Raw genomic sequence first — 12,131 nt, forward strand, 5'->3', positions numbered from 1 at the left:
GGTCTAGCTCAAAGCGTGGTTTCCCTTATACACTGGAAATATCAATACATAATTATATTTTATATTAATTTGCAATTTTAAAATGGAATAGTTTTATTTAGGGCAGACAAAACCAATTCATTGTGATTAATCGCAAGTTTGTGTTTACATAATGTGTGTGTACGGTGTATATTTATATGTATATATAAATACACACATATACATGTATATATTAAAGAAATATTTACGTATATATATATACGTATGTATATCAAAATATACACTATCAGTTTTTTTTTTTTAAGATATTAAATCTTTATTCAGCATTAATGCATTAAATGATAAATAATTTTTCTATTCAACAAAGAAAAATATCAGTTTCCCCAAAAATAGCAAAAACTGTTTTTAACATGGGTAATAACAACAACAACAACCACCACCATTATTAATAACCGAGCACCAATAATATTGGATAATAATTGAGCTGAAAATCAATACATTACAATAAATTCTGAAAAACCTTGTGAAACTGAAGACTAGAGTAAAAACTATAATATTTCACAATAAATATTTTTGCCTTAGTGAGAATAAGAGACCTCTTTCAAAAACTGTTTTTAAAAATAAATAAATTATTCCTAACTTTTGACCGGTAGTGTGTACACACACACACACACACACACACACAATTATTACAAATTAACATTTATTAGCAAAAATAAATATGAATATAATTAAAAATAAAATAGGTGTCGTCGCTAACATTACAGTGTTTGTGTTAATAAAATAGTTGTCAATGGACATGTAAAATAACTCACCAATATTATTCTCTCTTTTGTACTGGGTGAGAGTGAACCTGCAGTTGGATCCTTCTTCTCTTCTCTGGAGTCCTATTAAGATAAGTGTGCTCATTTAAAGCTCAGCCGTCATATAAGGACTTCCCAAAGTTTGTCTCTGTGTTTGTCAGTTGGGTCATGTCACACATTGGACAAGTCGTCATACAGCATAAAGCCACCTAGCACCACAACAAACCCCTTTTAACTCTTGGGAGTGTATTTAACAGAGGAATAGCAAGCAAACAACCATATCTTCTTGAAAAACAAACTGCTTTTAACATATGACAGTTTTGAAAAAAGATTAAGTAAAACATCCTAAGAAAATGACAAAGTGTTGGGCAAACAAGGATTTACTCACATCCAGTTCCATTAGCTACAATGCAATATTTTAAGAAAAACACAACGGTTGAGGTAGATTTCAACTATTGACAGAAAGGCTTTTGAAAAGTGCTGTCCACATATTACACAGAATCATATTTTTCTTCACTCTGTCTAACACAGATCTGATTGCCAAACAGTACATTATAACCTCATAACACATCAAAAATATTTAATAATACAATAACAGAAATAGCAGAGCTGTGTTCTTGAGCTGGATTAGGTAGGATTGCGTTACTCTTGTGTTACACAGTTCAGATCCTGAAGCTTTGAGGGTGAGGTGGGTTAGGTTGAGGTACGCTCTCGGCGGGACGGTGGAGTCAATGTGGCGCAGGCCGATCACTTTATGGCGGTCTGGCTGCGTCTCATTCCTCTCAGCAGCTCGTCTCGGCTGAGTAAGTACTGTAAGTGAGAGGAGGTGAGGGTGCCAGGATTAGTCTGAAGATCAGTATAAGTTAAACCTAGTTAAGCAGAGTTAAAGCTAAACATTTTGCAATACATTGCCCTCCAAAAGTTTGGAAACGCCCTAGAAAAGTGGGGTTTTGGACAATATTGGCATGAATCCTTTTTCATTTGTGATAATTTTGCACTGATAAGGGACAACACAAACTACAAAAACATTTATTACATAATTTATACACAGAAAAAACTTCAAAATATCCACCATTAGCAGCTATTACAGCTCTGCATAATCTGGGCATCCGAGCTGTCAGTTTACTCAAACATTGACTTGATACTGTATATTACTCCAAGCCTCCTGAAGGATTGCCCAAAGATGATTCACACTGGTTGGACACTTCTTACGGACATCACGGTCCAGTTCCTCCCATAGTAGCTCAATTGGGTTGAGGTCGGGTGATTGGGGAGGCCATTCCATGACAGACATGATGCCAGCTCACTGTTTCCTCTCCAAATAGGATTTGCACAGCTTGGAAGTGTGCTTGGGGTCATTGTCTTGTTGGAAAGTTTAGGAAGGTTGGGGTGTTTCCAAACTTTTGGAGGGCAGTGTATGTGACACTAGAGCTGGGTGATATACTGAATTTTCACTCCGTTTTTAATGTATCTTTGGCTTTTATTGTGATAGGACAGTAGTAATGATAGGAAGCGAAGTGGAGGCGAGGGGTGGAGGCGAGGGGGGGGGGGGGGGGGGGGGGGGGGCGTGATCGGAAAGGTCCACAAGTCGGGATTTGACCTCTGGATGCTCGTAGTGCCACGGCACTATACTGCACGATGGCAAGAATTTTCACTTTGATCATTTTGCTTAAAAAAAATCATTTTGAGCAATGTGAATATTGCTATTTTTTTATGTGATTTTTATTTGGCCATTTGACCTTTTTAACATTTCTAGGGTTGTCAAAAGCAGAACTTTTTTAAACAATTGTTATACTGCTGCATATAAATGCAACATATAATTTTCCCTTAAAGTTGTCATGAAATCAAAATAGACTTTATTTACGTTACTATCGCACATTGTTAGTCTTGATGTTAACAATTAATCCGTGCAAGTTAATCCGCGGAAAAAAAATAGTTTGTCTTGATAATCTTTAATCAAAATCTGAAAATGCTCCTCCCCTCTAAAATGACAGGCCTTCTCTGATGACATCAGTTTGATGGCTTGGGCATGAGCTTGACATCCTTAACCACGCCCCTCCAACGGTCAGTTCACTTCTGAATGAAACGCCTACTTCACTACATCCAATCAATTCGCAGTAGAAAAAACAAGCCATGCCCTCTATTTTCCTCATTCAATATTCTGTTTCTCTCGGAAGTACGTCACAATATGGAAGTAAAAACGGTCGCAAACTTTCGGTTCACGCGGACTTTAATAATAGTTTTAACAGAATGATGAGTCTTACTACAACTACTAAATATGTAATAATAATAATAATAATAATATATTGCATTGGAAACTACAGCAATATTCACATTGCTTAATTATGTCGTTTTTATTCTTAAATTTTATAATTGTATCATTTTAAATATACTGTATATTTAGGTTAACAAACTACTATAATAATAATTTGTTAATAGATACTCTAGAGCTTAAAAAAGCAAGTTATCCACTTACTGTGAGGTTGTTAATTCCCCTGGATAAGGCCTCGATCTGCATCCCTGATCCTTTAGTGTGCAATATCTGAAAAACCAAGATATCCATTAAATATATCAACTTAATAATGTAAGATCATATTCATCTTTTGGTCATAGGCAAGTACAAATATAGCTACTAATAGATGGAATATTAAGCAGAAGCAATGGGTGATAATGAAATGCAAATATTGTAAAGAGAGAAAATACCTGCACAAGTGCATGAAAGTCCTTTCCCAGCATGCACTTCTCCACATGATGAAAATGGGTTTGGTGGTGGCCAGATGCATGGGTGACAGCAGGTTAATGCTTAATATTTGCAAATCATGCATGTCGATGTCACTTTTCAAAGTTTGTTATTAAAAATATGATTTAGTTTTTAAATGTGTATACTATATAGCTGGGAAAACATATTCATCACCAATGATAAAATTAAGGGGAAAGAATATACAGCCACTCTGGGTGCTGCAAAAAACACAATATCACTGTGATTGAGGTTTATTGATTATGTAACGATATTTTGGATTATATAGCGTTACAGTATCTTCATCTGAAGAGGTAAGATATCTACCTATAAAAATACTCCTGTGCATTTTATTGTATGAAAATAACCTCATCAGATTATTTAAAATGTGCTGCTGAACATTTAATAGTAGTCTGTATGCCTTTTAAAAATTCACCATAAATATACCATTAAATTAATCCCTAAAATATGCAAATATTGCACAAGATTGTACACACTGTCTTTTAAAACATGTTAGGTTACAAAAATTTTATACTTTTTAGATAAATCTCATAATACATTTTTTTACGATTCACAAAAAATGATATAAAGTTGCATGTGTCCGACTGTCCATCACAGGATAAATGGCACTATTCTGCTAAACCCTGCTGCCTTGAAGTTGTTTACGTTACTAAACCCTTGGATCCAAGTCTTCCTGCAGTGTCCACACTGCGGTCTTGTGTCCGTCAATGAGGGGTGCTGGGATGTTAGTAAATGGCACTGAACAGACTCAGGGTGTTGTTCGGAGGTTGTCGTGGTTTTGTGGGATATGGGTGGAGGGTTATTGGCTGCAAGCTCAGCGGTGACGGCTAGTAGAGCGTCAGATCTGTAGAGCTCCCACCTGCACCCGTCTCTCTGGGTCCCTGTCGAAGATGGGGCTCAGGCCCCTGAAGCCGCTGTAGGGCCGGCTGGCCCCGTTGAGCAGGGCCTGGGCTTGTGAAGCGTCTAGAGGGCAGATGTAGTCTGTGGAGTCATCAGAGTGTTTCTTACGGTGACCAAAACTGGAGAAACCTATTTTACGTGGCTGAGGAACAACAAATGAAGAATAAAACACTACAGCATGAATAACAGGGACTAACATATATAGACTAACAGTATAAAGGTTATTTATAGATATCACAGATTTCTTCTTATATTTCATATTTCATTGTGCATGCACATTTCCTTTATTTTTACATTTAAATGATCTTAAATTATAATTTACAATTAAATTACTTAATTGCCATCATCTAATGCTTACTTAAAGTTAATATTTAAAACAATAATAATTTATTAACACTTTAGCAAATCAAAGATCCAAAATGAATATCCATTTCGTACATTGTTGTAATGCCCAAATTCACTTTTAGTTTGATTTAGTTTTTAGTGTTGTTTTATCTGACAACAATATATAATTATTATAATTATTACTACTACTTCTACTAATAATAAATTATATTTTTCCAAATTAATTTTTTTTTCATTATCATCAACTTCCATTTAAATTAATATTAAAATAATAATAAATAGTAATAATAATAATAAAGTTTTTCCCCCACCAAATTCAATTAAATATTATTAAAATCCACCAGTTTCATTAATTAATCATTACATTAAAATGATAAAAAATTAATTAACTGAATTGGGCTGGATATCAGAAAGTACCTTATGATACGATACACGAATGATCAAATTATCATAATTGGATTGTGATTGAAACTACCAAATTGTGACAACAGACCAGACCATCATAGAGAATCTCCAGAATCAGCTTCAAAATGTTGGAAAAAGACTCAAAACAACAGAAAAACAATAAAAGACCCTTTAATACTGTGTGTCATCTTTACAGGAAATAATATATTTCTCTGCAGAGGTAGCGCATTTTAAACATGTACTCTTTCTGTTATCAGGAAAATGTTGGATGATGGAAATGTTTAATCTAAAGCTTCATTGTGCTTAGTAAGTGTGCTACACACTGTAGGAGCACTTGCTCAGCACATTTGGTCTAGATGGACTAAGCGAAATGGAAGTGTCAAAACACATGTGCTGCATCAGCTGAGATTAAACAGGAATCGGGCAGCTGAAGCATGTGTTTGCATGTGTCAGGGCTTCTGGCTTCATTCAGCTGCAGGGATGAAGGTGTTTCTAAAGATGTGGTCAGCAAATGTGAACTGAGGACAAATCTGCGATTTCTCACCCGGACTTTAGCGGTGGTGGTCAGCGGCGTGTAGCCTGATGATTCCAGGTACTCTTGTTTCTCCTGCTGAGCCTGAGAGCCCACCAGCGTGTTGAAGTTAGTGGCCAGATGCCTCCTCAACAGAGTCTTCTGAGGGGGGATGTTCAGGAGCATCGCCAGCGTGTCCGAGTTATAACGAGGTTCCAAGATCTGGGCAAAAAAAAATAAGATCTGGAGTTTCTATGGTGTTCTGAGTAGTTTTTAATGTGCTGCTCTGCATTTCCTAGGGTGTTGCTGGGTGTTCATCAGCCCAAGTGAAAAGCGGCCATAAGAATTAATTTAGGAGACGAAGTTTGATTTGAGTTACTCACTACGAGTCCTCCATGCACTCCGCTGCCTCTCAGGTTGGGAGCGTATTCTGCCAGGTCAACCGATCTGAGCCACTCCATCACACGGTGATTGGACCACTGAACAACCTCAGAAGGTGACGTCTTATTCTGTCAAAATAACACGAATTTGCATATAAATCATGAGCATTATCAGTTATGGAAGTGTTGAAGTAGATCACCCTCTTTTTGTTTCTGTTTATTTCATCCACACCTCATCTCCAGGTCTTCGTTTGAGGCAGTTGGGGTTGAACTTGTTTACATGTAGGACGTGGATGGCACACTTGATGCTGAGATGATGCAGCTGACTGGTGACTTTCAGGAACAGAAGATCATTCTGAAAATAAAACCAAAATACCAATATTGTTAATTTCAGTCCTCTAATCTGATTGGCAAGGCACTATGCACTCTAAAAAAATGCTGGGTTAAATACAACCCAGTGCTGGGTAAATATTGTACAGAACACATGCTTTTTTTTTTTTTTCAACCAACAGTTGTTGGGCCAACAGTTATTCAACCAACCTACTGGGCAGTAACCCAACTGCTGGGTCTAAACAACCCAATCGCTGGGTTTGTCCATATTTTACCCAGCGCTGAGTTGTATTTAACCCAGCATTTTGTAGAGTGTAGGAAGTTAACAAAGATGTTTACCACTGTCAAGTACTGCAGCATTCTACCGTCCACACGTCCTTCATTAAACTGGTCTTTATACTGCGGTAAACCAATATCATCCAGCCACCCTGTGTAGAAATAACAGTTTCTTTATACAGCGTGTAATTTCTTATTTACATTATCTAGAATACATGTGCGTATTTATGGAGAACTAGGAGTGTCACTTAAAGTAAATTAATTATCGATTTATTAATTCATACAAAAATGCAAATAATAAGTTTAAGTGTACAATTAAATACACATTTACACATTCATGTTTTTAAATGTAGTTAATTAAATAGCAACTATTTAAATGTTGCATTTAAAAAATAAAATAAATGATTAATTCCAAGTATTTTTCAGTTTTAAAGGTGACATTTGTTGACATTTTTAGATTTGAATTAATATACTGATAAATAATTAATTGTATTTTTTTTTACAGTACTAGTCTTGTGAACTGTGAATAAAGTATTATTTATATGCAGAATGATGAAAATTGTCTGCATTTGTCTCGTAAGTTTGGTTTATGGGTACATACGTGTGACCCAGATGTGGTCCAGTTCAGAGGATTTCTCTGTGATTTTGGTGCTGAATGAGCGCAGAGCCAGCTGGAGCTTCTTCCTGTGTAGAGGATGTTTAATTCCCAGCTCCTACAAAAATAAACAATTTAGAAATCAAGATTGTTGCAACAGCATATTGGTTCTTTGGTAATTATCAGTGTCAAGAAATTAAAACAAATATTTAGTAATGTTCAATTAAAGAAGCATACAGCCTCACGTAAATGCTATAACCGTTCGGATTCACTGAAAACCAAATCCTAACATTTAACTGAGTGGGTTTGATGGCAGAACAAATTAGTAAGTCGCACAGCATTACTGATGCGGAAAAACAGAGGTTAAAGCCGCCCTGGCAGGTTGAACCAAACCAGGAAGTGATTGGCACCACAACAACCTGAAGCGAGAGGCATAGCCAAATCATTTCACATGGACCGCCAGGTGTTGAATGAGGAAATCAGATTGTTAAAACCTGGACGCTGTTGATGTAAGCCACAGGTCTGAATTTGTTACTTGCGTCAAAAGTATCTCTCACCTTCTCGAAGTCCTGCGAGGAGGCAGAGAGTAGAGTCTGACCGCTAGTGACCCACTGTCTGACCATATTCACGTACTGACCCAGACCAAACTCCTCCATCCATGCACACACCTGATCACATGACCATTTCGAGAAGGGGGCGTTCGTGTCACTGCAGAACACAAATGTAGAACATTAGAAACAGGAATAAAGGTGCTTGCTTATGTCTAGTATATCTTATTGTAGGTGCTGAGATACCGTGCAGAGGCACCGGTGCCCAGGCAGGTGAGTCGAGGGCCGGCCGTGGCCCTGAAACCCCCTCGCTTAAAGTCAGAATCAGAACTGTCTGCAGGAAGACTGCCTGACTGTGTTCTCCTGATCCTGTGAACCAGACCAAAAATAATTGTTAAAAAAAAAAAAAGAATAGTAGCCAATATCATCACAGGTCATCATGATACAATCATATCCTGAAGGATAAAATGAAAATTTTGCCCTACACTAATTTCCATAAGTACTTCACACAACATCACTTAAAAATACATCATATTATAAAACAATATTTTTTTGAAAGCTGTCTTTAACCAATAAAAAAGCCTCAAATACTCACTTTCCCCACAGTTTTCGAATGCCTTTCTGGTTCTTCTTGTGCTCTGGTGAAACGGGAGACTGCTGACCTGATTCTACTCCAGACGACATGGGCGAAAGGTCAGACAGGGTCGAGTCATCTGTCTTCTCTGCCTTTCCTGTGAATAGGAAGTCATTCACTTATTCAGTTGTGCGTTTGTCTTTTTATAAGTTCAATATTGGATTGAATACACATTATTCTATATTTACCCACCAAGCACAAACTGGTCATGCTTTCCCCGTGGCCCTGCACCAAATATTAGCCATGCAAGAGAGCAGAGGAAAAGAAAGCAATGCTGCAGAGCTGATTTGAATTTTTACTTCTATGGAGCTTATTGTTAAACTAAGAGAAGATCATATGTCATAATCATAAATCATAATAACAACAGTAAAATAAAATATAAAAAAAATCAATACAATAATTGAACATTTCCTTACAACGTTTAAAAAAAAAAAAATGTATAGTATGTTAATTACATCAGACTTTTTATATGTCAAATGAAAAAAAAAATGCATTATTCCAATACACATTCATTAATAAAAATAATTAATTTATATATTATTTACACTATGTAAAAAGTTATAACTTTCAAATTTATAATAGTTCCGATGGAGAACGATGGAGTTTAAGTAAATAAGCAAACCAACCCTAGTGAAAAAAATATGCATAAATAGATTTATTTCATGCTAAAACTATATAAAGATAATGCACTTTAATTCTGCGGAAGTAGTGCTGAAGTCCAACTAAAGATATACTTGATTGCGCTACAGTGAAACTATGACAAGTATACTTCAGGTACATTTAAAATATCTTGCTTTTGAAGGGCAATATTATTCAAAGATCATACAATCTTAATCAATAGTAAGAATTAAACATTTTAGGCTTATTATTAAGAAATGTGCATTGTGCAGCAGTAGTACTCAAGGTTGCCAGATTTTCAAAACAAAACCCACCCAATTGCTACTCAAAACTAGACCAAAACTAGCCCAATCATGTTTCGAGGGGGGGTCCCCAGGGAAAAAGCGCATTCTGGGGGGTAAAATACAAGTTATTTTGGTGGGGTTCCAAAATAATAATATACTTAGTACGAAATAAATGTATTTTGAATATTTTACTTTTTTACTAAGGAAAGCAGGGGAAACTCTTGCTAGCATCTAACTTCTGTAGCCTATATGAACCCCAAATGGATTTCTCCTTATTCCTTTTTTTCCATATACGGTACATTTGCATCACATCAAGTTTAAACTCATAGCAAAGCAGCAAGGCTCATACAGTATAAAAGAAGTCTAATCTCTGAGAGGAGAGAGGGAGAGGAAAAATAAAAATCCTCTGCTTCAGCTTTAAAGAATCAGGAAAGGAAGGAGAGCTTAGGTTAAATCCAATATGACACAGCAAGCGTGTGCTCTGTGGTCGCATGCTAACGTGAGATTGAGAGGACAATACCTAAAGCTGGAGCGCTGGCGCTTCGGCAGCGATCTTCGCACCGAGCGAGAGAGGGGTAACACATGCGGAGACAGTCACACAGCCCAAGAGATGGATTAGTCAGAGAGAAAGAGTAAAGAGAAGATACACAGAAGCCCATGCAAAGACACCATAGTGTTAAAAAAAAGCTGAATAAGATGGTTAAAAAGCTGTTATGGTCAAAAAGCTTAGGAGGACAAAAGTTCTCAGAAAATAGAAGAGCAAACAAGCACAATCACACCAGCTAAGGTTATACAGTCTTAATAACATCAAAAGTCATATGATCAAGATTATGGCTGTGTCTGAAAAGGCAGGCAGTATACAGAAACATACTAAAAAGTACATTTATTCAGAAATGTCCATATTTTTATTTTAATATTTAATATTATATTATATATTTATTATATCGTTTGACAGCACTAATTATATTATATTCATTTTTTTACCTAAAGAAAGAGTTCACCCAAAAATGAAAATTTGCTGAACATTTACTCAGCCCATCCAAGATCCAAGTTTGTGTTTAATCTTTTTTTTAATTATTTGTTTGTTTTGGTGTTTCTTCAACAGATTTGGAAAAATTTAGCATTTTGTGAATGGGTGCCGTCAAAATTAGAGTTTTTGGGTTAACTATTACTTAATTTATAACAAGAAATAAACACTGTACACGCTAAATGCAAGGTTCCCTCAAGGCTAACTAATATTTGTTTTCAGACACAGACAAAGGATTTCAACACAAAGGACTGTGGGTGCTGTGAGAAAATTGCTTACTCAGGTTGAATTCACTGTCTTCACTTTCATCAGGCGACAGCTGCAGTGGAGAAGATGGCAGCAGTCTCACTCCGTTCTGCTCTGGATGGCTAAACTTCCCTGGAAGCGTCTGGTATTTGTTATTTTCAGGATTATATCGGTTCTGTGGAAGAAATGCATTTATCTTAGTGATTAAATATTTATGTTGAGATTTTTATATTGCTATAAATTATTAACCATTAAAAGGCATAATTACAAACAGCTTTAGAATTTAATTAAACATATAAATAAATAAATACACATTTTATTAGAACAATGAGAATGTAAGGTCAAACAAGCCAGGCAAACAAAAAGATATGCATACGTTATGTTAACTAATGCATGTGCATACAGCAAAGGCTATTGTTGTGCTTCTGGTGTTGCGTTCGCTTTAGCTCATTGGTTTATGTTAGCTAATAGTACCTCTAAAACAGCCTCTACTGGTTGGCCCACTACATGCTTAAGAAAAAAACAATAGTCAAAACACAAACATACACTCAGTTAGATGAGTCACACTGTTAGTTGAAATACACAAAAATCACAAAACTGTCATATTAATCGAGCAATAAAGAGATCTGAGTTGAGTTGAGACATTCAGACTTACAGCATTTTGTTAATAATATGAGTTAGTTGGGCACAAGAAGCAGAAGAGTCATGTTTATCTATAAAAAATGATTCAGGTTTTTGTACCATCTGTAAGTTTCCACTCTGGAGTTCTTCCAAGCTGGTGGAAAGCATCCGTGGCATTGACCTGAAAATAAAACCATGCACAATTATATTAAACGAGCTTTGCTTACGTTATTCTAGCATAAGGGCATCTTGTTGGTTCAGGTTACTAACAAAATGTAAGCTGGAAGAACATTCACATGGTAAAAAACAAAAGATTAAAATGAAAAAAGATTAAAATGAAAACTGGTTTGCAACTTGATTTTCTAGTTGCACAAATACTGCAAAAATGATCATTTCTGCTAAATGTATTTGGTAATTGATTGTTGTGAAAAAATAAAAAACAATTTCCTAATTTAACATGCACCCAAGGAATATTGAAAACATTGAAATATCACAGGAAATACTCCAGCTACAACTAGACCGATTAGTAACAGTGTGTGGCAAAACACCACAAGAACAAGGCCACTGCTACTTAAGAAAGCCTTTTAAACAAGAACAAACACACACACTCCACTTGCCATTGTCTGCTGTAAAAGCCCAGGTCGCCAATGGATACCATCGAGGTCTCCATGGAGGGCTGTATACCGTGACAGCTGGGCCAGAGGAGGATAGAATGGGACGGAGTGCAAGGAAGAGAGATAAAGTTGACAAAATCACATTAGCTTGGGTGAACGATTGGGACAGCAAGTGAAGCTTGCAGCAAAATGGTCCTTCTCCCATAGAGGCCTCCTGATCCCTATTGCCTTTAAGAAGAGCGGCCCACTGAGACTCT

At 36.3% G+C, this 12,131-nt stretch overlaps 1 protein-coding gene across 5 annotated transcripts in view; it reads right to left on the bottom strand.

The window, feature by feature from the left end:
- Positions 1-8: 8 nt before the first annotated feature.
- The window catches only part of LOC306868408 (liprin-beta-2-like), a gene marked incomplete at its 3' end in the record, with an annotated part of 56,225 nt that continues 44,102 nt past the window's right edge, over positions 9-12,131 (bottom strand). For 2 of the 5 annotated variants that reach the window (XM_079414542.1, XM_079414544.1), the window contains 13 exons: positions 11,878-11,952; positions 11,381-11,441; positions 11,114-11,149; positions 10,673-10,814; positions 8,426-8,561; positions 8,077-8,199; positions 7,840-7,990; positions 7,289-7,400; positions 6,751-6,839; positions 6,314-6,436; positions 6,085-6,210; positions 5,735-5,923; positions 3,741-4,582 (listed from right to left, as the gene is read on the bottom strand). In XM_079414542.1, coding sequence (XP_079270668.1) covers positions 4,379-4,582; positions 5,735-5,923; positions 6,085-6,210; positions 6,314-6,436; positions 6,751-6,839; positions 7,289-7,400; positions 7,840-7,990; positions 8,077-8,199; positions 8,426-8,561; positions 10,673-10,814; positions 11,114-11,149; positions 11,381-11,441; positions 11,878-11,952 — 1,567 coding nt within the window. Of the gene's footprint in view, positions 33-794; positions 867-3,258; positions 3,325-3,740; positions 4,583-5,734; positions 5,924-6,084; positions 6,211-6,313; positions 6,437-6,750; positions 6,840-7,288; positions 7,401-7,839; positions 7,991-8,076; positions 8,200-8,425; positions 8,562-10,672; positions 10,815-11,113; positions 11,150-11,380; positions 11,442-11,877; positions 11,953-12,131 lie in introns of those variants that run through there. The other 3 variants (XM_079414543.1, XM_079414545.1, XM_079414546.1) reach the window with 2 other exon arrangements.

Source organism: Barbus barbus (assembly GCF_936440315.1).
Source record: "Barbus barbus genome assembly, chromosome: 50".
Classification (NCBI taxonomy): domain Eukaryota; kingdom Metazoa; phylum Chordata; class Actinopteri; order Cypriniformes; family Cyprinidae; genus Barbus; species Barbus barbus.